General features: G+C 41.6%; 1 protein-coding gene across 4 annotated transcripts in view; it reads left to right on the top strand.

Annotated features, from left to right (window-relative positions):
* Positions 1-25,314, top strand: part of SUMF1 (sulfatase modifying factor 1) — a 113,544-nt gene that overhangs the window by 57,034 nt on the left and 31,196 nt on the right. For 3 of the 4 annotated variants that reach the window (XM_061195554.1, XM_061195551.1, XM_061195552.1), the window contains 4 exons: positions 6,960-7,042; positions 9,071-9,193; positions 9,949-10,063; positions 18,042-18,158. In XM_061195554.1, coding sequence (XP_061051537.1) covers positions 6,960-7,042; positions 9,071-9,193; positions 9,949-10,063; positions 18,042-18,158 — 438 coding nt within the window. The remainder of the gene's footprint in view (positions 1-6,959; positions 7,043-9,070; positions 9,194-9,948; positions 10,064-18,041; positions 18,159-25,314) is intronic. The other variant, XM_061195553.1, reaches the window with a different exon arrangement.

The following is a 25,314-nucleotide window of genomic DNA, read 5'->3' as shown; positions in this document are numbered from 1 at the left end:
TATTTTTCTCTTTTTTTCTTTCTTTTTTTCTCCCTTTTCTTCTGAGCCGTTTGGCTGACAGGGTCTTGGTGCTCTGGCCGGGTGTCAGGCCTGTGCCTCTGAGGTGGGAGAGCCGAGTTCAGGACACTGGTCCACCAGAGACCTCCCAGCTCCACGTAGTATCAAGCGGCGAAAGCTCTCACAGAGATCTCCATCTAAATGCTAAGACCCAGCTCCCCTCAACGACCAGCAAGCTACAGTGCTGGACACCCTATGCCAAACAACTAGCAAGACAGGAACACAACCCCACCCATTAGCAGAGAGGCTGCCTAAAATCATAAGGTCATAGACACCCCAAAACACACCACTGGACGTTGTACTGTCCACTAGAAAGACAAGATCCAGCCTCATCCACCAGAACACAGGCACTAGTCCCCTCCACCAGGAAGCCTACACAGCCCACAGAACCAACGTTAGCCACTGGGGGCGGACGTCAAAAACAACGGGAACTACGAACCTGCAGCCTGCGAAAAGGAGGCCCCAAACACAGTAAGTTAAGCAAAAATGAGAAGACAGAGAAACACACAGCAGATGAAGGAGCAAGGTAAAAACCCACCAGATCTAACAAATGAAGAGGAAATAGGCAGTCTACCTGAAAAATAATTCAGGGTAATGATAGTAAAGATGATCCAAAATCTTGGAAACAGAATGGAGAAAATACAAGAAACATTTAATGATGAAGTAGAAGAACTGAAGAGCAAACAAACAGTGATGAACAACACAATAAATGAAATTAAAACTTCTCTAGAAGGAATCAATAGCAGAATAACTGAGGCAGAAGAACTGATAAGTGACATGGAAGATAAAATAGTGGAAATAACTACCGTAGAGCAGAATACAGAAAAAAGAATGAAAAGAATTGAGGACAGTCTCAGAGACCTCTGGGACAACATTAAACGCACCAACATTCGAATTTTAGGGGTCCCAGAAGAAGAAGAGAAAAAGGGACTGAGAAAATATTTGAAGAGATTATAGTTGAAAAGTTCCCTAATATGGGAAAGGAAGTAGTCAATCAAGTCCAGGAAGTGCAGAGAGTCCCATACAGGATAAACCCAAAGAGAAACACACCAAGACACATATTAATCAAACTATCAAACATTAAATACAAAGAAAAAAATTTAAAAGCAGCAGGGAAAAACAACAAATAACATACAAGGGAATCCCCACAATGTTCACAGCTGATCTTTTAGCAGAAACTCTGCAAGCCAGAAGGGAGTGGCAGGACATATTTAAAGTGATGAAAGGGAAACACCTACAACCAAGATTACTCTACCCAGCAATGATCTCATTCAGATTCGACGGAGAAATTAAAACCTTTACAGACAAGCAGAAGCTAAGAGAATTCAGCACCACCAAACCAGCTTTACAACAAATGCTAAAGGAACTTCTCTAGGCAGGAAACAAAAGAGAAGGAAAAAGACCTACAATAACAAACCCAAAACAATTAAGAAAATGGTAATAGGAACATACATATCGATAATTACCTTAAATGTAAGTGAATTAAATGCTCCAACCAAAAGACATAGACTGGCTGAATGGATAAAAAAACAAGACCCTTATATATGCTGTCTACAAGAGATCCACTTCAGACCTAGGGACACATACAGACTGAAGGTGAGGGGATGGAAAAAGATATTCCATGCAAATGGAAATCAAAAGAAAGCTGGAGTAGTAATTCTCATATCAGACAAAATAGACTTTAAAGCAAAGACTCTTACAAGAGACAAAGAAGGACACTACATAATGATCAAGGGATCAATCCAAGAAGAAGATATAACAATTGTAAATATTTATGCATCCAACATAGGAGCACCTCATTACATAAGACAAATGCTAACAGCCATAAAAGGGGAAATCGACAGTAACACAATCATAGTAGGGGACTTGAACACCCCACTTTCACCAATGGACAGTTCATCCAAAATGAACATAAATAAGGAAACACAAGCTTTAAATGATACATTAAACAAGAGGGACTTAATTGATATTTATAGGACATTCCATCCAAAAACAAGAGAACACACTTTCTTCTCAAGTGCTCATGGAACATTCTCCAGGATAGATCATATCTTGGGTCACAAATCAAGCCTTGGTAAATTTAAGAAAATTGAAATCATATCAAGTATCTTTTCTGACCACAACACTATGAGACAAGATACCAATTACAGGAAAAAAATCTGTAAAAAATACAAACACATGGAGGCTAAACAATACACTACTTAATAACCAAGAGATCACTGAAGAAATCAAATAGGAAATCAATAAATATCTAGAAACAAATGACAATGAAAACACAATGGCCCAAAACCTATGGGATGCAGCAAAGGCAGTTCTAAGAGGGAAGTTTATAGCAATACAATCCTACCTGCTTTTCCACAGTAAAGGAAAACATAAACAAGGAGAAAAGACAACCCTCAGAATGGGAGAAAATATTTGCAAATGAAGCAACTGACAGAGGATTAATCTCCAAAATTTACAAGCAGCTCATGTAGCTCCATATCAAAAAAACAAACAACCCAATCCAAAAATGGGTGGAAGACCTAAACAGACATTTCTCCAAAGAAGATGTACAGATTGCTAACAAACACATGAAAGGATGCTCAACATCACTAATCATTAGAGAAATGCAAATCAAAACTACAATGAGGTATCACCTCACACCAGTCAGAATGACCATCATCAAAAAATCTACAAACAATAAATGCTGGAGAGGGTGTGGAGAAAAGGGAACCCTCTTGCACTGTTGGTGGGATTGTAAATTGATACAGCCACTATGGAGAACAGTATGGAGGTTCCTTATAAAACTAAAAATAGAACTACCATACGACCTAGCAATCCCACTACTGGGCATATACCCTGAGAAAACCATAATTCAAAAAGAGTCATGTACCATAATGTTCATTGCAGCTCTATTTACAATAGCCGGGATATGGAAGCAATCTAAGTGTCCATCAACAGATGAATGGCTAAAGAAGATGGGGCACATATATACAATGGAATATTACTCAGCCATAAAAAGAAACGAAATTGAGTTATTTGTAGTGAGGTGGATGGACCTTGAGTCTGTCATACAGAGTGAAGTAAGTCAGAAAGAGAAAAACAAATACCATATACTAACACATATGTATGGAATCTAAAAAAAAAAAATGGTTCTGAAGAAACTAGGGGCAGGACAGGAATAAAGATGCAGATGTAGAGAATGGACTTGAGCACAAGGGGAGGGGAAAGGGTAAGCTGGGACGAAGTGAGAGAGTGGCATGGACATATATACACTACCAAATGTAAAATAGATAGCTAGTGGGAAGCAGCCACATAGCACTGGGAGATCAGCTCGGTGCTTTGTGACCTCCTAGTGGTGGGATAGGGAGGGTGGGAGGGAGACGCAAGAGGGAGGAGATTTGGGGATATATGTATATGTATAGCTGATTCACTTTGTTATACAGCAGAAACTAACACACCATTGTAAAGCAATTATACTCAAATAAAGATGCTAAAAAATAAATAAATAAAAACATGGAGTTAACAGTGATATTTGGAAGAAGGCACCTGGTGACACTCGATGGGATTTGCCATAAGTTTGGCCAGAAAACATGGCTTTCCCAGTACAACTTGGCTATGATGAATGAGGTACTACCTCTGAGCTCAGTCTTCTCTTGTGGGTGACTTTGATTACTTATCTTTCCTTCTTCATGTGTCCTATGTGGAAATGGTTCCTGACTCTGAATCTGACCATTACAATGGGGACTTACAGTCTTTCTGACACGTGGCGATGCCGTTAGTTTCCCTTATAGGACCCCTAGCTTTGTCTTGTATGGGGCTTGGTGAATATGGAGACATTTTTGGTTGTCATAGTTGGGTTGCAGGTAGGATGCTACTGGCATCTAGCGGGAAGGGGTCTGCGATGCGGCTGAGCATCCTACAGTGCACGGGACAGCACCCCTCCAACAAGGAATTATGTGGCCTAATAAGTCAATTGTGCTGAGGTGGTCTGTTTTCGATGGGTTGCTAAGAAATGTGAAAGATTTCAGGTAAGAGTGATAGTGGGAGAAATGAAAAGCAGATATCTAGAATGAGAGGAAAGTGTGTGTATATGATGGGGAGGAAGTTGAGTAGGAGCTATAGAACCCATGTGTGTAAGGTGGTACCCGGACCCACCAATTTGAGTTTTGTAGTTATTTTTGGAAGAAAATAAAATGACTAGGTTCACACATTGTATCCTGCTTTGTGCAGTTAACCATGTAAGATAAATATGTGCAATAAATAGTTGAAAAACTCACAATATACCAACTGTCTTAAGTCATACTCTTGAGGATTCTGGGAGTTGAAGATCCCCTTTAGGAATTAGGCTCAGCTCCTGGCAGATAGTAGGTGCTCAATAAATATTTGCAACCAGAGTGAGTTAAGGGGAAGAAGAGAGGGAAAGGGAATGGACTCAGAGGGCACTGGAGCAGGTGCCCTGGGTCTACCACACACAGTCCAACTCCATGGAAGTTCCCCGTTGAAGAAGGTCGCGAACTGTGGAGGACTTCTGCCATTAAGGCATGTGTTCTGCTGTCTTTACTAAAGCTGTGCCTGTGTCTACCCTGGGATCCAGCAGTTCCACTCCACAGTGTGCAATCAGCAGAAATGCTTATGCATATTTACTAAGTCATGAGCTTTCAAGAATGTTCACAGAAGTAGTACCATTCATAGTAGCCCAAACTGGAAGCTACCCAAATGCCCATCAGTAATAGAATAGATAAATAAATCCATTAAAAAAATTGCTAATGGACTTGAGGACACGGGGAGGGGGAAGGGTAAGCTGGGACGAAGTGAGAGAGTGGCATGGACATATATACACTACCAAATGTAAAATAGATAGCTAGTGGGAAGCAGCCGCATAGCACAGGGAGATCAGCTCGGTGCTTTGTGTCCACCTAGAGGGGGGGGATAGGGAGGGTGGGAGGGAGACGCAAGAGGGAGGAGAAATGGGGATAACTGTATATGTATAGCTGATTCACTTTGTTATACAGCAGAAACTAACACACCATTGTAAAGCAATTATACTTCAATAAAGATGTTAAAAAAATTGCTAATGATGAAATATTTCAAAACACAATAGGGTATAAGAAAAATAGGCATTCTAGTTCCTACCACCCAGATTTAACAAAGGTTAACATTTTTCCTGTTTGTTTGTTTTTATTCTTCTTCTTCTTCTCCTTTTTAAAAATTTTTTATTTTTTATTTGAGAAATAGAACCTTCTGGTGGCCTTAGTGTTGGGGGCGGGGTAGAGGTGGGTGAGTGATGTAAAGATACTGAAATGTAAGAGTGGGATGACCTGGGCTTTCTCTGCAGGTCTTCCCTTGACATGGAATGAGTTACCTGTCACTGGCACCTAAACATCAAGCAGAGTAGTCAGCGAGAACATCTCCCCATTAAAGATTCCGCAGTGCCACAGAAGAAATAGGAAGAAGCCATGCCTTTCACCTCTCCTGCTCTCTGAAAAATAAAACACTTTGCAGTAGTGTCCTTTAAGGACACAATGCCTCTTTCGTTGAAATATAAAAGAATTTGGCTTTTTCCATCAAACTGTGATTGGAATACCATGAAAGTTTTGATTGCGCTGATGTGAAAAAAGAACAAGACAGGGTTTGGTGTTTTCAGTGATTGCTGTAATTGGTAGCACGATCACATTCCCCCTTCTCTTCCACTCAGGCTGGCTCATCAGGACGCAGAGGATTGAGAGTAACATTGTCATGGGGATAACCTTGAGTCTGCTCTGGTTTATATTAGAAGAAACATGTGCACACTTCTTTACTTAGTATTAGCATCATTGATGATGGTAATTTTTTTGTAACTCTCTTCCTGACTGTCATGAGGCCCATGGTTGAGACTGGTTCCCTTTACTGAGTGCTTGCTAAGTGCTAGGCCTAGTCCTAAGCCCTGTGTGTACGTTCTGTTTCCTCCTTGTAATAACCCCTGAGGTAGGCATTGTTACTGTCTTCACCTACAAATGAGAAAACAGGTGTGGGGAGGTTGATTAGGTTGCCAGGGGTCACCCTGGGAGTGGCAGAGCCATGATTCACATCTCATTTTGCCCGACTCCAAAGCCAAGTTCTCAATCAATCGCTAAATGAGGGCCACTTGATATTGGTATTTGGGTTCACAGAACTGTAAAGTAGGAGTTAAGGTTCTGGGAACAGGGTCTGGGCTGAGCACTTCCCAGTCCTGTCTAATGCAGCCTCCTCTGAGTCTGAGGTAGGTGAGGCAGGCGGGCCTGCTCCCATTTCACAGATGAGGACTCTGGGGCCCTGCAAGCAGTGAACTTGCCCAGAGCCATACAACTAATGTTGGGCTGGATATTAACCAGGGTCTTTTGAAAACACACTCCAGCTCTTTATGCTGTGCTTCAGCTTGGTCTCTGACCACCTTGGTTGACCTTCAGCCTGGCACTTAACTGTAAGATTAATGCTGTTTCGCCATCTTTTAAATAGGAGTACTACTACCTGTCTCACTTGTTAGAGATTATAGAGGGTTAGCTAGCAGTGTGTCTTTTAAAATTCTTGGAGACACACACCATTTAGATACATATTTATTTAATCACTGTGGTACTTTATGATGTGAGATAATGCTTTTTTTTTTTTTTTTTTGGCCACAACGTGTGGCTTGCTGGATCTTAGTTCCCCAACCAGGGATTGAACCTGGACCACAGCGGTGAAACATCAAGTCCTAACCAGTGGACCGCCATGGAATTCCTGAGATAATGCTTATTTGTTAGATTTAGTTACATATAAATCTTTATTTTTGATATTCTGGTAAAGTTATTTGGTACGTCAACTGTAAGTTGAAGACCTTAAGAGAGATTTTTTTCTGCACAGACTGAGTCAGTGTTTTCTAGAGGCATCATAGCTAACCTCAGCTTATTCTGGGTTGCTTTGAGGTGGCAGCTGCTCCCTGGTGGTTACCTGTTAAAGGCGCTAACTGGAGACACCCAGAAGGGCCCGACTCTACTGTCCTGCACAGGTGAGGCCGGTGGGTCTTTCCCCAGATGACATGTTTCATTCCAAAATAGGTTCCTATGCTGTTGAAAAGAAACTCAGTGGCCATCTTCTATAAAAGAGTGAGTATGACAAACTCTACTCACTTGGTTGGTAGGAAAATAGGATGGCAGGAAATACTGTATGTACAGACCCAAACATAGCGCCTAACGCACAGAGAGCTCTCAATAAGTGACCTTCTTCCTCCCTCATTGGGCCTGTCAGAGGGTTCCCTCTTGGAGATTTTTTCCCCCTTTGACAGGCCTATTACAAATCTCATGACATGTTTAACCTTTACAACTTGTCTGTTTGCTCTCCCTCATGAGTGGGTCACTGTGAGGAAGGAGACCATCTGTCTTACAGATAAGTGGTGGTGTCCTGCCAGGTGGCCACTGTAGAAGCTCAGGCCTTGGGTTTAGGACTCATGTTATCTCCAGTCCTGGACTGACATACTTTGAAGCCACCGTCTGACTGAAAAACCACAGAGCTGCAAGTCGGTCAGCAAGTCTCCAGGGTGGCAAAGAAATAATTATCTCAAGCAAAAACGGATGGCACTTTAAGCCCTGAAGACGCAGAAAGGTTTGGGTCAGGACTCAGCATCTCAACAGCCCAAGAAAACTGTTCTCCTAACCCAGTTTTTCAGATGGGATTTTCGAGCTTCTATTTTTGACAACATTCCCGGTTATTGCCCTCATTGTCAGGAAGCTGGAAGTACATGAAGTTCAGCTTTAGGGATATAGCCCCTTGAAGACGTCAGAAATCTTTCAAAGCCTGAGGTGGTAGCCTCTATGGTAGAAATAGACCATGAGGTGGAAAGTTGTAGGATTCTTGGGTACCTCAGGTTGACGGCCTCTTAGGTCCCAATTATTATCTTCTTTCCTGAATTTAATAGAAGAAGAAAAAGCGAAGGGTAGAAGGAAAACTCAGAGTGGAATGTATTATATGCACTGACTGAGTCCTTCTTCTGAGAAAAGTGCGTTTCTTAATATCAGTGCTGAAAACAGTGACTGGCATGTAATAGGTACTCAATAAACGCTTGTGAAGAATAAGTGAAAGTCATGGTGTAATTACTGTAGGGAATTCAAAGATGCTGAAGAAATAGCCTAGGAATGTAGAGTACACCTGAGAAAGAGTGAGCAGGGAATTAAAGTTATCTGGTGCTGGGTAAATATGTTTATCCCCTTATTCCCAAACTTTCCCCCTAACCTTCCCTACCCCTCTATACCTTTAGAAAAAATAAAGACTTACTTGGAATCTGCTAGATTCCTCACTTGCTAGAGTGAGGCACATATAGCTGACTCATCTATAGCAGAAAGACACAGAGTTTAAGGCCAAGTATCACAGATTGGATTCTCTGGAAACAGATGCTGAGATAGAGCTTGGTGTGCAGAATATTTATATAAGGGGATCCACACCTGTGGAAGGGATGGGGAGGAAACAGGATTGGGCAGAGGGCGAAGCCAAGACTACAGTGCAGGTCCAGGACGTCCCACCTGGTCCCTGGGGCTCTGGGGTATAAATGACCCATAGGATTTAGCTATGGTGAACTCACATGGCTGTGCCTTTATGCCCCTGCTGTGGTTGGTCATTGGTGGCTGTGAGGTGGCTCTTTGCAGCTCTCCTGAAGGAGCTGAGAGCTGGAAGCTTCTGCTGATGCCACTCCCAGCAGCTGGAAAATCATTCCTTCCTCATAGGGGGATCTGGCTGGTGCATCTCCACACCCACTGCACCAAGTGAGATTCTCTGGGGGTCCAGGCCTGCCTGCAAAGTGAAGAAATGTTTTGAGTCTTGTTCCAAGGGGGATCATAAGCTCTTTGGGAGCCTGAGATGTCAGAAACCCGTGGTAGAGGGTGACAGATGTGGCCCGGCTGGGGCTTGATTTGGGGACCAGGCCCAGCTCAGCATCACAGATTGAGGTGAAGGTGATGATGGGCACTTTGCTGAAGCCGGTCCTGCCGGTTCCGGTTCCGGTTCCGGTTCCTGCCCTGCTCACTCTGCTCTCGCTGTTGCCCAGGCCAGATCACCCGGTCCTTCACGTCTCCTGGAACGACGCCGTCGCCTACTGCACATGGGCGGGGAAGCGGTTGCCCACGGAAGCCGAGTGGGAGTACAGCTGTCGAGGAGGCCTGCAAAATAGGTACTTGGAGGGTCTCGTCTTTGCCTAACAGTATGTGGACCTTTTTCTAAATCTACGGAACTTACTTTGGCTGGACAGTTGATTTAAAACCACAGCCAGATCGCAGCTCACTCCTACTGGGCTTTCTTCCCGCCCGTGAAGTTACTTAGGAAACATGGATGCAAGGGTCACCACCCCCTGACAGTCTCCCAAAGCCATGTGTGCGGTGAGGTGCGCTACGGCAATTGAGCCCCCATCCCCGTGTCACACATAGTCCTCCTTAGAGCCTCCTGGCAGGCTGCCTTGCTTTTTGGATTTTCTTATTTTAGACATCTCCTGAAGCAGCAATATATCTTTGCTTCCAGAGCCATGAGACAGAAAACTCATGGTTGGGTCACATCTTCTAGGAAAGGCTCCTTAAAATAACGGAGGCTTTATAAAAAAGTGCGGTGTGATGTTGCCTGCTTCCATATAAGTCCAGGATGATGTCTGCTTTCCCAGCCTCCTATAAGCCCTTCTTTTAGTTCTGTGATTTATTTCAGGCCTCCTGAGTCCTCGGGAGAGACCAAGGTTGTTGTGAACTTGACATGAACTGGTTGTGCAGAAGTTAAAAAAAAATCCTGATTAAAAGCTTTATGTTTTTTTTTTTTTTTTTGAAGAATAGCTCACTCGGAACAAGCAAGCAATGTTCTCTCTTTCACTGCCTTCCTCCTCTTGACTTTCGTCCAGAAGCCTGTGTCTGTTTGACAGGCTGATGCCTGTGTCTCTTCTGACAGACTCTTCCCCTGGGGCAACAAACTGCAGCCGAAGGGCCAACATTATGCCAACATTTGGCAGGGCGAGTTTCCTGTGACCAACACCGGAGAGGACGGCTTTCGAGGGACTGCGCCTGTGAGTAGCGAGGCTTGTGACGGATGGCGGCGGCTGCAGCGCACCGAGAAACCGCCAGCAATGAGCGAAAGCGCCGCTCACTCTCTGCCCCACGTGCTGCCCCCTTCCTGCCTCCGTCCACCACCGCACGTAGCAAATACTAATAATTAACCAGACGTTCTTTTTCTGTAACACCTTTTTCTTTCTGATTCCATAATACTTGTCGTGGAAACTTTGAAAAAACAAGTGTACAGAGGAGAAAATTGAAAGGATCTGGAATCCTACCACCCAGAGATAGGTAACCCCTGTTAACGTGTAGGTGCATTTCCTCCCATTTGTCTCCCGTGTTAATGATGCTCCTAATGGCTAGTAGTTAGTGAGTGCTTGCAGAGTGCCAGGCATGTTGCTGAGCCATTTGCATGAATTATCTCATTTAATGTCTCTTCAGCTCTGTAAGGTAGGTACTGTTATCCCCATTTTCCAGGTGAGCATTCTGAGGCACACAGAGGTTAACTAACTTGCCCAAAGTTACACAGCTGGAAAGCAGCACAGCTGGGATTTGAACCAGGTCGGTTTGTTTTCAAAGGCCATGCTCTTAACTACCATAGATGCCAGCATAAATGTTTCTGGTGTATATGTGCCTATATATTTTTTAGATATTGCTTTTGGGTCATACTATAATATTTAAAATCCTACTGTTTTTCCCTGTGTAATATCAGCAACATTTTATCTGTCATTAGCAGTTCTTCACAAATACATGTCTTTTAGCAGCTGGATAACTTGTCATTTGAATGAACCCTAATTTATTTACCTCTTATTTTTGCAAATTTACATTACATCTATTTTTCTGCTAAACAACAATGACCATCTTATGCATAGATATTAAATTGTATCTCCGATGATTTTTTAAAAAATTTTTATTAGAATATAGTTGATTGTGTTAGTTTCTGCTGTACAGCAGAGTGAATCAATTATACATATACATATATCCACTCTTTTTTAGATTCCTTTTCCATGTAGGTCATTACAGAGTATTGAGAAGAGTTCCCTATCCTATACAGTAGATCCTTATTAGTCTGATGATTTTTGTTGTTGTTGTTGTTTTTTGTTTTTTGTTTTTTGTTTTTTTATAAATTTATCTATTTATTTTAAGCTGTGTTGGGTCTTCGTTTCTGTGTGAGGGCTTTCTCTAGTTGTGGTGAGCGGGGGCCACTCTTCATCGCGGTGCGCGGGCCTCTCACTATCGCGGCCTCTCTTGTTGTGGAGCACAGGCTCCAGACGCGCAGGCTCAGCAATTGTGGCTCACGGGCCTAGTCGCTCCGCGGCATGTGGGATCTTCCCAGACCAGGGCTCGAACCCGTGTGCCCTGCATTGGCAGGCAGATTCTCAACCACTGCGCCACCAGGGAAGCCCAGTCTGATGATTTTTTAAAAGATAGATTCCTAACAGTGAAATTAATGAGTCAAAGACTAGAAAACTTTCTTGATAAGGGTTTCGGATATATAACCAAACTCTTTTCCAGACTGCGTATCACATGTTTCCCTCCATGAGTGTTCCTTTCTTTCTGCTCTTTTGTCAGAAAAACCATACATTAATGAAGCAATGTTGAAAGCATTTGTTTTCTCTTTTTTTTTTTTTTAACATCTTTATTGGAGTATAATTGCTTTACAATGGTGTGTTAGTTTCTGCTTTATAACATAGTGAATCAGCTATACAGTTACATATATCCCCATATCAGCTCCCTCTTGTGTCTCCCTCCCACCCTCCCTATCCCACCCCTATAGGTGGTCACAAAGCACCGAGCTGATCTCCCTGTGCTATGCGGCTGCTTCCCACTAGCTATCTATTTTACATTTGGTAGTATATATAAGTCCATGCCACGCTCTCACTTCGTCACAGTTTACCCTTCCCCCTCCCCATGTCCTCAAGTCCATTCTCTACGTCTGCGTCTTTATTCCTGTCCTGCCCCTAGGTTCTTCAGAACCATTTTTTTTTTTTTAGATTCCATATATATGTGTTAGCATATGGTATTTGTTTTTCTCTTTCTGATTTACTTCACTCTGTATGACAGACTCTAGGTCCATCCACCTCACTACAAATGACTCAGTTTCATTCCTTTTTATGGCTGAGTAATATTCCATTGTATATATGTGCCACATCTTCTTTATCCATTCATCTGTCAGTGGACACCTGGGTTGCTTCCATGTCCTGGCTATTGTAAATAGAGCTGCAATGAACATTGTGGTACATGACTCTTTTTGAATTATGGTTTTCTCAGGGTATATGCCCAGTAGTGGGATTGCTGGGTCATATGGTAGTTCTATTTTTAGTTTTTTACGGAACCTCCATACTGTTCTCCATAGTGGCTGTATCAATTTATATTCCCACCAACAGTGCAAGAGGGTTCCCTTTTCTCCACACCCTCTCCAGCATCTATTGTTTGTAGATTTTTTGATGATGGCCATTCTGACCGGTGTGAGGTGATACCTCATTGTAGTTTTGATTTGCATTTCTCTAATGATTAGTGATGTTGAGCATCCTTTCATGTGTTTGTTAGCAATCTGTATATCTTCTTTGGAGAAATGTCTATTTAGGTCTTCCACCCATTTTTGGATTGGGTTGTTTGTTTTTTTGATATTGAGCTGCGTGAGCTGCTTGTATATTTTGGAGATTAATCCTTTGTCAGTTGCTTCATTTGCAAATATTTTCTCCCATTCTGAGGGCTGTCTTTTCATCTTGTTTATGGTTTCCTTTACTGTGCAAAAGCTTTTAAGTTTCATTAGGTCCCATTTGTTTATTTTTGTTTTTATTTCCATTTCTCTAGGAGGTGGGTCAAAAAGGATCTTGCTGTGATTTATGTCATAGAGTGTTCTGCCTATGTGTTCCTCTAAGAGTTTTATAGTGTCTGGCCTTGCATTTAGGTCTTTAATCCATTTGGAGTTTATTTTTGTGTATGGTGTTAGGGAGTGTTCTAATTTCATTCTTTTACATGTAGCTGTCCAGTTTTCCCAGCACCACTTATTAAAGAGGCTGTCTTTTCTCCATTGTATATTCTTACCTTCTTTATCAAAAATAAGGTGACCATATGTGCATGGGTTTATCTCTGGGCTTTCTATCCTGTTCCATTGATCTATATTTCTGGTTTTGTGCCAGTACCATACTGTCTTGATTACTGTAGCTTTGTAGTATAGTCTGAAGTCCAGGAGCCTGATTCCTCCAGCTCCATTTTTCTTTCTCAAGATTACTTTGGCTATTCGGGGTCTTCTGTGTTTCCATACAAATTGTGAAATTTTTTGTTCTAGTTCTGTCAAAAATGCCATTGGTAGTTTGATAGGGATTGCATTGAATCTGTAGATTGCTTTGGGTAGTATAGTCCTTTTCACAATGTTGATCCTTCCAATCCAGAAACACGGTATATCTCTTCATCTGTTTGTGTCGTCTTTAATTTCTTTCATCAGTGTCTTATAGTTTTCTGCATACAGGTCTTTTGTCTCCTTAGGTAGGTTTATTCCTAGGTGTTTTATATTTTTTGTTGCAATGGTAAATGGGAGTGTTTCCTTAATTTCTCTTTCAGATTTTTCATCATTAGTGTATAGGAATGCAAGAGATTTCTGTGCATTAATTTTGTATCCTGCTACTTTACCAAATTCATTGATTAGCTCAAGTAGTTTTCTGGTAGTGTCTTTAGGATTCTCTATGTATAGTATCATGTCATCTGCAAACAGTGACAGCTTTACTTCTTCTTTTCCGATTTGGATTCCTTTTATTTCTTTTTCTTCTCTGATTGCTGTGGCTAACACTTCCAAAACTATGTTGAATAATAGTGGTGAGAGTGGGCAACCCTGTCTTGTTCCTGATCTTAGTGGAAATGGTTTCAATTTTTCACCATTGAGAACGATGTTGGCTGTGGGTTTGTCATATATGGCCTTTATTATGTTGAGGGAAGTTCCCTCTATGCCTACTTTGTGGAGGGTTTTTATCATAAATGGGTGTTGAATTTTGTTGAAAGCTTTTTCTGCATCTATTGAGATGATCATATGGTTTTTCTCCTTCAATTTGTTAATATGGTGTATCACATTGATTAATTTGCGTATATTGAAGAATCCTTGCATTCCTGGGATAATCCCCACTTGATCATGGTGTATGATCCTTTTAATGTGCCGTTGGATTCTGTTTGCTAGTATTTTGTTGAGGATTTTTGCATCTATGTTCATCAGTGATATTGGCCTGTAGTTTTCTTTCTTTGTGACATCTTTGTCTGGTTTTGGTATCAGGGTGATGGTGGCCTCGTAGAATGAGTTTGGGAGTGTTCCTCCCTCTGCTATATTTTGGAAGAGTTTGAGAAGGCCAGGTGTCGTTTTCTCAACGCAGTCAGGAAAGATGTCTTGTGGTGAGGAAATAGCACCTTACTGGGTTTGTTGTTACAGAGAATAATTTTCTTTCAACAATCTTTCAAACAGTTGTCATTTTTTAAATATTTGTATTTTTGTTTCACACGAATATAATTCTTCCAAAATTTATTTATGAATGTAGCACACATATGTTATTTGGAACATGACCAAATGATTCCAGAATTTCAACTGAAATAATAAACAAGTGAGAAAGACCGAGACATTGGAAAAGATGAAGGGTGAGGAGACACTTGACCTATCAGAACTTTAAAAATATTTTGAGCCATATAGTTAAAGCAATATAGTTTTATTTTTTTTGCAGAGTTAATATAAAAAAAGAAAAAGTTGCATGAGAATATGTTGCCCTTAAATAGGCACATGAGTGCATATGTGTGTGCTTCTAAAATTCTATATGTATGGGTTAGGTATATGATAAAGGTACCGACACAAACCAATGGGAACTGGATGTATTATTCAACAGGCAAAAGACTAATCAGGCCATCTAGAAGTTGGTTCTTCTCAAGTTTCCTTCAGGATCGCTTGTGCTCTCATGGGTGCATAGTTTTAGTCAGTAAAATGAGTGATTAGAGACCTTGGGGTCTAAACTATCTCAACCTTTTCTCAACCATTTCCTGGGTAAGAAGCCCAGCCAGTATCTCATGGGCCACCTTTTGTCGGCAGAATGGCGCTGCAGGATGAACAGAATAAGGTGCCCGATGAGGTTGCTCATGACCCCCCAGGAAAGATGATAGTTGGTGCAGAAACAGGACAGTGGCTATCACATGGTTTGAGAAGGGCCTCAGCAGCCTGGATGTCCCTCTTCGATGGGAGTCTGTGTGAATTAGGGCCACTGCCCTTAGCCTTGAAGCCTATGGCATGGGTTTCTGATGGACCACACAAATTATATTAGCGCCTGCCAGTTTTCATAAAAGGCCATGAGAAGCTGTGTTGGACAGTTATGAATATTTTACAGCACTTAATGGCTACAGAATTTCTTATCATTATTTAAGCACATGAGCCTCCAAGGAAAATAGTCATTTATTCTCAAGTCAGTGCACCTTTTCAGAAAACACCAGTTTCCGTATGAAATAAGGATACTTTACAGATATTTAGAGTTGGAACATTTAACTGTGGGTTCAATAGATGTCTGCTTGGAGTATATTCAACAGAACTTACCTGAAGAAGTTGCCGTAGAAGTTCCTAAGACAAAATCAGAACAGTTACCAGGAGCCCGCAAATAACCAATTTGAGAAACAGGACCTGAGGAGAGAAAAAGCAGCAAGTTATAGAGAGACCACTTCCACCTGTGTTTGGAATGAGACTTGACAAGATCTGTACCTTTAAATTGGGACTGTTTACCCAGAGAATTATCTCAAGTCCTTCTTAGCTGCCTTGTTGTGTCCACAGGCCCTGGTCAGTTGAGAGCAGGAATTGAACTTTAATGATAGGATGGACTACAGTGAAATAGCTCCCTCACCTGCTATTTTATGTATTTTATTACTTTCACTCTGGTTGTAAACTGAGCAGACTATTCTGACCACAGTGAATTTGAAGAATTAGATTTGTATTTGGTTAGGCCTCTGTTGTACAGTTATTAGTATGTTTTGGTTTTCATGGCTATCAGCTCATTCACCTGAAAATAAACATGTTTGAAGTATTTCTCAGGTACATTTGTCTTCTTCTGAGCTTTCTGGAAGGAAGCTTTGGTTGGTGTGATTAATTTAACCATGAGCATTTAAAATTTTTATACTCTTTGTGGTAATTTTGGGGGTGGTGACCTCCTGATTTTACCTCACTTAAACGTCATTGTTTAAAGAGGGAAAACCCCTCAAACCTTTGAGTAGATGCTCTTATTTCCTCATCTTATGGTTTAACTGCTCCAGACAGGCTAACTTGCTTGCCCCGTGGTTGCTGTGTGTTGACACATAAAGCAGACCTCAGGCTGACTGACCTGAGAGCCCCTCCACTTGTCCGCTCTCTGAGCCTGAGAAATGATTCCTTCTTCCAGAACGTTCGTTCTACCTCACTTGCTCTCGCGTCCCTTGCTCCTTCCCTTCTTTCCCTGAAACAACTTATTTTCTTCTTTTCCTTCCTTCTCTTTCCAGCTGTCATTCTGTCTTGCTCTTCCTGATCATCTCCAAATTCTTGAAAGGACAGTGTATCCTCTGGCCTTTCCTCCTTTACTGTCTCTCTGACTTTTGAACTCTGACCTCAATTCCCACAAGGTACCTCTACCTTTGTTGAGGAGGGTTCACCTTCAGCCCGAAATCTCTCCCTCTTGGGAGTTCCTGCACCTTTTCTTTCATTATCTTACCTTACTCATCCCACCCTGCCTTTCAGGATTGGATTTTTTTTTTTTTGGTATCCTCCTCCTTTCTCCCTCATTAAAGCTCGTTCATGTCTATGTCATCAGACCCTTCCTGCTTTCAGTCGACACGCATGGAGTTACTGAATGAAGCAATGAATAGGTACCACTGTTTCCATAATGAATGCTGAGTAAGGAAGCAGAGTGGTAAAAATTTTCAGCTTTCCACCTTGCCTGGATTAAGTTTTTTTTGGAGTAGCTTCATAACTTTGAAGTGCTCTGAATTGCCCAAGTATCAGATGCTTCCATATTTATGTGTCGATCTAAAACCTTCTGAAGCCAAGTAGAAGTGAATGGTATTCCTTTTAGTTCTACCTCATTAATTGGGAAAAAAACATGGATTTAAAAAAAGATTTTTAAAAAAGAACCCCAAAGATAACTTAATATTTTTTTCATTTAAAAAATAAAAGTTTTCTTCATGTATGAGAATTTCTATTACAATATGTTAGGAAAAATTTTGAGTCCCTAAAATAGCAAAACTGTTCTGTACATATTTACTATTCAGTCAAAGATTTTTCTCTCATCCTCCTCCCCATCCTCCTTCTTACACAAGTAAGTACCATGTCTGTGACAGTATTATGTGGCAGACTGTCTGGTCTGCTTTTGAAATGTGATCAGACTACTTGCTGAAGAGCCTGTGCGGCTTACCTCATACTTCCAGGTGCCAGAGATTGCAAACCCTCTATGTATTACAGATAACGCTTGGTAGTGAATTCACATTTTCTTTATAAAAACAAGTCCCCTCAGTGTAGCAATGATAACGACTGAGGCGTAAAGATAAGCTGGAGGGGGCTGGTGGAGAGGACAGAATTGGCTTGGGGTCTCTCAGTGCTAAAAAGACATCATGGCCAGCAGAGCTCAGCTCTGATGACAAGACTGATACCGGGTCTAATATGGTGTTTCTGTTATGCTTTTGAAGGTCTAAAGATCGTTTACCCCTCACTCCCCAGGCAGATACAGATTTGACTTATGATCAGTACTAGTCTCTCTATTAGGAATAATTTCATTGACTTTCCTACCATGTAATGTAAACTCTTCTTAGGTTTCTAAACTCCCTTTGAGAGCTCAAAGCTGAAAAATATCTTTCTTTGTTTCTACATTGGCCAGATTGTATTTTCACTGTTGGAATGAGAATTAATATTCATACTTTAAAGTAAGAGTTCTTTGTGCATTTTTGTACCAAAAAGGTTTTCTAGACAAGGTGAGTACTTTGACAACATTTCCCCCTTTTTTTAATTTTTAGGTTGACGCCTTTCCTCCCAATGGTTACGGCTTATACAATATAGTAGGGAATGCCTGGGAGTGGACTTCAGACTGGTGGACCATTCACCATTCTGTTGAAGAAACCATTATTAACCCAGTGAGTATCAGTCTCCAAGTATGTATTGTGAAAAGATTACATCCATCCCCTGGGCAGTCTGTGGCAGCAATTTCATGTGTTTCGGGTATTTATTTTCTATTGACATTAATCTTGGAATTTCCCCAAAGGGATATGAAGCACTTGTCTCTTATTTCAACCTTAAAGCATTGTGTAGACATGTCTATGGACATTTTATATGCTGCTGGATTGCGATGGTGATAATGATTTGAGGGAATCTGTCTATAACTTTAGAAATTATTTCAGCCTCATAAATGTGATCAAAGTGAGATATATAAATAAGTTTGCAAGATTCATTAATGTTTATTAATAACTAGTGAGATCTGGTAGATGGCGTTTATCATCCAGCTAATTGCCTGAGTTTTCATTGGTTGAAATTTGATTGAAGAACATTGCTTGGAGAAAATGAGAAAGGATGTTTTCTGGGTGAATGTTGAATCAGGAAGTTGAGTCATTTCATGATTATTTGCTGAACTCCACAGTATGTCAGTTCAGTGCATCATAAACCATGGGAATTTAGACAACCATGTTTGAGTTTTACCTTTTCTGGCATGGGAGGAATGTTGACTGCAGTTAGTGGACTCCTCTGCCTCTAAAACCAAGCTCTCCCAGCAGATATACAAAAATTGAGACGCTACAAAAACTGGGCATGTGGGTGGGAAGTACTTCCTTTAAAAAGAACATGTCTGAATATTTCTTGTGTAAACAGATTGGGGGGAAAATACCATTTAAAAATCCTATCTCTAGCAAACTAGACATTCATAAGTCAGATCCAAGAATGTATATTTATACCAAAACTAGCTAGACTGGGAACTTAATATGTTTAATTTTAAACCTTAACCTCTTGAAAAGGCACAAAAGGTAGTGATAAAGAAAATTAATTCTTCGATCTCTTCTCAGTGGAGTGTTAAACAGCTCAGAGTAATGGAAGAAATTGTCAGACTCTGAGCCTCGGGCCATTTTTCAGAATACGGGGATAAATTTGCTTGATATGCTTGATTTTTCTTCACAGAATAACACGTGGATTGCTCACGAATAATCTAGAGACAGAAATCTACTTTCTTGGGGGCAGATGAAAAAGCTGAGTTCTTCGGAAACTGTCATTTCCTCCTTGTTTTCCTTGTACTTTCTGGCAGGGCTGGTGGAAGTAGTGGTCAAAGACAACCCATCGCTCCAAAATGAGAATAAGGTTGTGAAGTTCTCAGTGGGTTTGTGGTTGGGAGACGCCATTCTCTACTGGCAAGATGTGACTTGGCGTTTGCTGTCAGAATCAGAAATAGATTTTTTTTTCCCCTCAGATTAAAGCATCTGCATGTTTGGAAGGGGGTGCACGAGGCTTCAAAATGCTGGCAGGTTGTGAATGTATCTCTCTGACCATCTGTTGTCGAGCTGAGTGCTTATTAGCTTTCAGTTTTATAATTGCTTGTGTTTCTTCTAAGGATTTACAGAAAAATCCATATTTTTCTTATTTTCCCCAGTCCCGGGCTCTATCTCAGATGTTGTCTTTGCTGTATAAATCATTCTCCTTGTAGGTTTCTCTCTGTCACAGAGGCCTCATTTGCTTCCTTATTTGACTGGGATAAAATTCAACAGTTTTGAGAACTAAATCCCAACTCCCTTGCAAACTCAGACTCTTTCATTCAAATCTTCACAGCTCTCCTTCATTTGTAGAGCCACTGCCTGTCTCTCATCTGCATTACTGCATCAGCTTCCCAGCTGGGCTCCCTGCCTTCACTCTGCTCTACTGTAGCTGTAATGATCTTTATAGAGGACACGCTTAATGCTGTCACTCCTCTGTTTAAAATAAAGTACAAACTCTTGAACATGACTTCTGAAGGCTAAAATAATTTAGCCCTTGCTGATCTCTCAATGGCCACAGCTTTTTCTTCTTCTTTCAACATTTAATTATGAAATGTTACAAAAATTCGGACAAGTACAGAAAATAGCATAACAGATACCTATGATATCGACCATTTTGATTTAACATATATTGACAGTATATTGTATTTACTATATTTCTTTTAGCTAAAGAACAAGAACAAAAACTATTCTAGTCAACACTTGATATTTGTCAGTATTTTTAATTTAAGCTATTCTGGTCAGTGTATAGTGCTATCTCACTGTGGTTTTTTAGTCATCGTATATGTATATATATATTAAAATTTATTTTGTTGAAGTACAGTTGATTTACAGTGTTGTGTTAATTTCTACTGTGCAGCAAAGTGATTCAGTTACACATAAATATACACATTCTTTTTCATATTCATTTCCATTATGGTTTATCACAGGATATTGAATATAGTTCCCTGTGCTATATAGTAGGACCTTGTTTATCCATTCGAGATATACTAGTTTGCATTTAGTCATCATATATTAAAGTCTTTATCTGACGACTCTCATATCTGGCCACTCTGTTGATCTGCTTCTGTTGTCTGTTGTTCTTGAATTTTGGTCACATCTTGTTTTCTCACATGCCTTGCTATTTTTGATTGAGTACCAGATATTGTTTAAGAAAAACTGTGGTGATTATTTGAGATCTGGATAGTGGGATCTTTCTCTAGAGTGGACTTACCTTTGCTTCTGGAAACTTCTATTTCACATTAACTTATTCCAATCACAAATTGAGATGATTTGAAGCTGAGCTTCAGTCCCTGTGAGGGCTAGTTGGGTATAGTTCTTCAGGGTGCCAACGAACAGTCTAGGGGTTTTCCATGACTTTTCTTCCTTGTAAGGCCCCGAGCTCCAGGTTTTTCTTCCTTGGCCTGTAAGTCTATGCAAAGTTCTGTTCAGCTTCTCAGCATTATAGCTGCTGCCACTGGAATCAGTAGACCTCTCGGAAAATAGGCTCACCTCTCTGGACTTCCCTTCTCTCTGGGATTTGAGCCCTGCAATTCCTCACAGCCCTGATAGTTCTCATCTGATCTGTTTAAACTCCCAATTGTCTTTGAGGTCTTTTTTTAAAAAATTAATTTATTTATTTTGGCTGCGTTGGGTCTTCATTGCTGCGCGTGGGCTTTCTCTAGTTGCGGGGAGCGGGGGCTACTCTTCGTTGCGGTGCACGAGCTCTAGGTGTGCAGGCTTCAGTAGTTGTGGCACACAGGCTCAGTAGTTATGGCTCACGGGCTCTAGAGCGCAGGCTCAGTAGTTGTGGCACACGGGCTTAGTTGCTCCGCGGCATGTGGGATCTTCCCGAACCAGGGTTTGAACCTGTGTCGCCTGCATTGGCAGGCGGATTCTTAACCACTGCGCCACCAGGGAAGTCCCCTCTTTGAGGTCTTAATTTATTTGCCTTTCTTCCCTGATGGCCTGTGTATCTCCAGTGCCTAGCAAAGAACCTGGTACATAATAACTGGTCGTATGATAAACCCAATTCCAGATACCTAGAATCAAGAGAGTTTGGTTACTGTTCATACTCCAGGTGTTTCAAAAGCAAAGGCTAGTTAAAAACAGATATTTTCAGGGAAAGCTTTGGACCAGAATACCCATGTGATTAGTAAACATTTCAACCCAGGAACTGACCTCTTCAGTGTCATGTGTATATTTTAGTTCCAAGACTAAATCATAATGGCAAATCATTTTAAATCTTCTTTGGAGAGCTTAGGAAAAGTCAGTGCTCTGTATGCAGAGGCTATTCAGGGATTATCTTTTTCTTATTCAGTGACTTCCAGGGAGCACAAGTTAATCATTAGTGTTTATTTTATTGGGTAGTCATTTATGGCAAAAGCAGGTGGTGGGAACACCTTGTGTGCTTTGTACACACAATCCTAGGAGAGGCTGAGCTATTTGGCCATATGGAGTGAGGGTCGGTTTGGTCTTACCTGGTAGAAGGTTCTTGGGAGTGTGCATGCATGCATGTGTGTGTTTTCTGGAACTGCTTAGGGTGGCATCACCTCTTCCCACACAGACACAATCCAGAGTGTGGCTGTTGATACTATTGTTTTTTTTCACCCAATAATTATAGTAATAAAAGATTATTTGTGGGTTTTTTCCTTTTCAGTTACCTAACCTGGAGACCCTTATTAATCTGTGGCAGTGTGTGGTGTTTTCAATAAAAGACTATGTAGAGCTTATATAGCATCCTGATTTCTCACACCTGCATCCTCACTCGCACTACCCTGGTATCATGCTGACTTGTTCGCTGATGATGTGAAAGGATGGAGTGATCTGTAATATCTTTCCCACTCTTAGAGGTACACAGTTTCATTCGGGCAGCTTTTTTTTTCTAAGGGAAAGAATTCTAGTCTTAGAATTAGTCAAAGTAACTTGGATTATAGCTCTGCCACTTAATAGTAAAGGAATCTCTCTAAACTTAGAATATATCTTAAGTTTCCTTACCTACAAATTGGGAATAACTATACCTATCTCATGAAATTGTTGGGAAGTTAGATTTGATAATGTTGTATGTAAAAATACTTTATGCCCCAAAAGTACTATTGTGGTGGTGGTTTACTCTTTTTGTTTAAATTATTTTTGGGTACCTAATTGGGATATTGTATGCTTCTGTTCAGCAGAATTAATGAGGAATGTTGGCCTTTGGAAGCAGAGGGGGAGAAAATGATGTTTATAAAAAATGAATGCCTAATATTCCTCCTATCCTTACCTTTTGTTAGCATATCACATAGTCATCCTTACAATGAAAATCTCACTTCATGGCCCATTAAAGTCCAATGGGAATCAAGTTTTCTAAAAAGTATTCCTCCTCTGAATGAATCCCTGCTGCTTGCCAAATTCTATTAGCCAGAGATTCTGTTTGTTTTGTTTTTGTCAACGTGGAGTTTGATTGTTCAGTTAGATTGTATAGCTCTAGACATCTTGGGAAGTGTGCTCTGTTTTGCAAGTCTGCGTTGTTGTGGTGTGGAATTGATCAGGAGGCTGTAAGCCCTCCTTGTGTGCCAGCCGTGGTTTGCAGTTTGCACTTTGCCCTCTGCTCGTTTTGAAGGACACACATCTGAGCCCTTGCCCATCTCACGGGGCACATGCCAACCCTCTGACCTGAGGTGCTGGCAGATGCCTAATGGCCAGTCCTGCTTTTGCCATTGGGTGACTGGACTTGGGGCTTGGACTTGCGTTTGCCCATCCTCTAAACCAGCGGTCCCCATCCTTTTTGGCACCAGGGACCGGTTTTGTGGAAGACAGTTTTTCCACAGACAGGGTTGGGGGCGGGGGGTGGGGGATGGTTCAGGCGGTGACGCGAGCGATGGGGAGCCGCAGATGAAGCTTTGCGCGCTTGCCTGCCGCTCACCTCCTGCTGTGCGGCCCGGTTCCTAACAGGCCGCGGACCGGTATCGGTCTGCGCCCCGGGGGTTGGGGACCCCTGCTCTAAACTCCACATTTGGTTGTTCCTTTTCCCAATAACCCCTCCTCTGGCCTCCCACCACTACATGGATCAATGAATTTTGTGCATCAAAAATGTTAGACCCCCGGGGCTTCCCTGGTGGTGCAGTGGTTAAGAATCCGCCTGCCAATGCAGGGGACACAGGTTCAAACCCTGGTTCAGGAAGATCCCACATGCCGCGGAGCAACTAAGCCCGTGCACCACAACTACTGCCCCTGCGCTCTAGAGCCCGCGAGCCACAACTACTGAGCCCGAGTGCCACAACTACTGAAGCCTGCGCGCCTAGAGCCCGTGCTCTGCAACAAGAAGAGCCACCGCAATGAGAAGCCCGCGCACCACAACGAAGAGTAGCCCCCGCTCTCCACAGCTAGAGAAAAGCCCGTGCACAGCAACAAAGATCCAACACAGCCAAAAAATAAATAAATAAACTTAAAAAAAAAATGTTAGACCCCTGCTTAGCCTGTCTCCTAGTCCTCCTCTGCCTATGGCGTGAGCCTGTCCTTGTCTCAGCCGGGCACGAAACTGTAAATATCACATCATCCTTAGTTGAGATTGCCCCACCCATCGACTGCCCCATCGGCAGCCTTATCAGTGGAGCAGGCATACCCAGGATGTGCTAGGAGAAGGCGTTCACTGAGGATTTTTATCTACCGTAAGGCCTTCATTCATGTATTTCCAATGAGGACAGTTTAGAATAAATCCGTTTGATGTAGAAGTGACCTGGTATTCAAAATGAAAAAGGCATGAAAGTGTTAAGGAAGTTGATTTAAACTTGATAATAAATTACTGTGGTTGTAAATTATATTTAATAAATCCCAAAGGGAAAGCAGGGCAATCAAAAATCATCAGTCTCTAGAGGCCATGCTTATGAAAAGAATTTTATCTTCTTCTCCCTAGTGGAAGATGAAAATCATTCTGGAGGAAAGGCTAATGTTTATCCATTGCCACTGTTCTTCGTGGTTCTGGAGCAAGGTTGATCATTCAACAGCAATAACAAAAAAAACTGTTGAAAAATAGAAAGAATAAGCTTGAATGTATATGGCTCAGATATTTAGACCCTGTAAACACATTTTCAAACACATTATCCAAACACATGCTTCTTGCTTGAAAAGAGTGAATGCTAATTCCAGTTGCTATTTGGAAGGTGGTAAAAATTCTATTCACAATAGTATTACCTTCACAGTCTCATGTTACAACTCTGGACTCTTGCTGATCAAATAGAGTGGGACACCCAAATGTATTGTGGCCTCCTCTGTTAGTTTGGAGGATCAGTGGATCTTGGAGGGAAGTGAAAACTTCCAGCTTCTACCCCTGCAGGAACCCTTTCTTTGGTACCCATGACAGCTATGGTCCTGCAGCCTCGAGCTTCAAACTTCCTGGGGCCAAGAACGCCCTAAGGTCTGGGGCATCTAGTTGTGTTATCAGATGTCCTCACTGTTCGATGTTCTCCCGTGGACAACCAAATATCCTGTCCCCGGAGTTTCAACTCACTGGTGCTCCTTCTGCAGTTGGTGGAATACAGAACACAGCTTCCGTCTCGTGCATGAAAGCTTTTCAGATACCTGAAGAGAGTCATAGCCTGTGCCCCCTCGTCTTTCTCTTTCTAGATAAACATCCCCATTCCTTCAGCTGCACCTTGAATAACTTGGTTTCCAATCCAGGGCAACCCAGGTTACGTTCCTCTGAATAATAATGAGTGGTTAAAAAAGTCCCATTTTCTAAATGGGCTTCTGGAAATGTACACAGCATTCTAGATGTTCCCTGATAGATGCAAATAATAGTGGGGCTGTCCTTTTTCCTCCT

This window comes from Eubalaena glacialis, chromosome 7 (genome assembly GCF_028564815.1).
Source record: "Eubalaena glacialis isolate mEubGla1 chromosome 7, mEubGla1.1.hap2.+ XY, whole genome shotgun sequence".
NCBI lineage: Eukaryota > Metazoa > Chordata > Mammalia > Artiodactyla > Balaenidae > Eubalaena > Eubalaena glacialis.
This window is presented reverse-complemented; position numbering and strand designations above follow the sequence as displayed.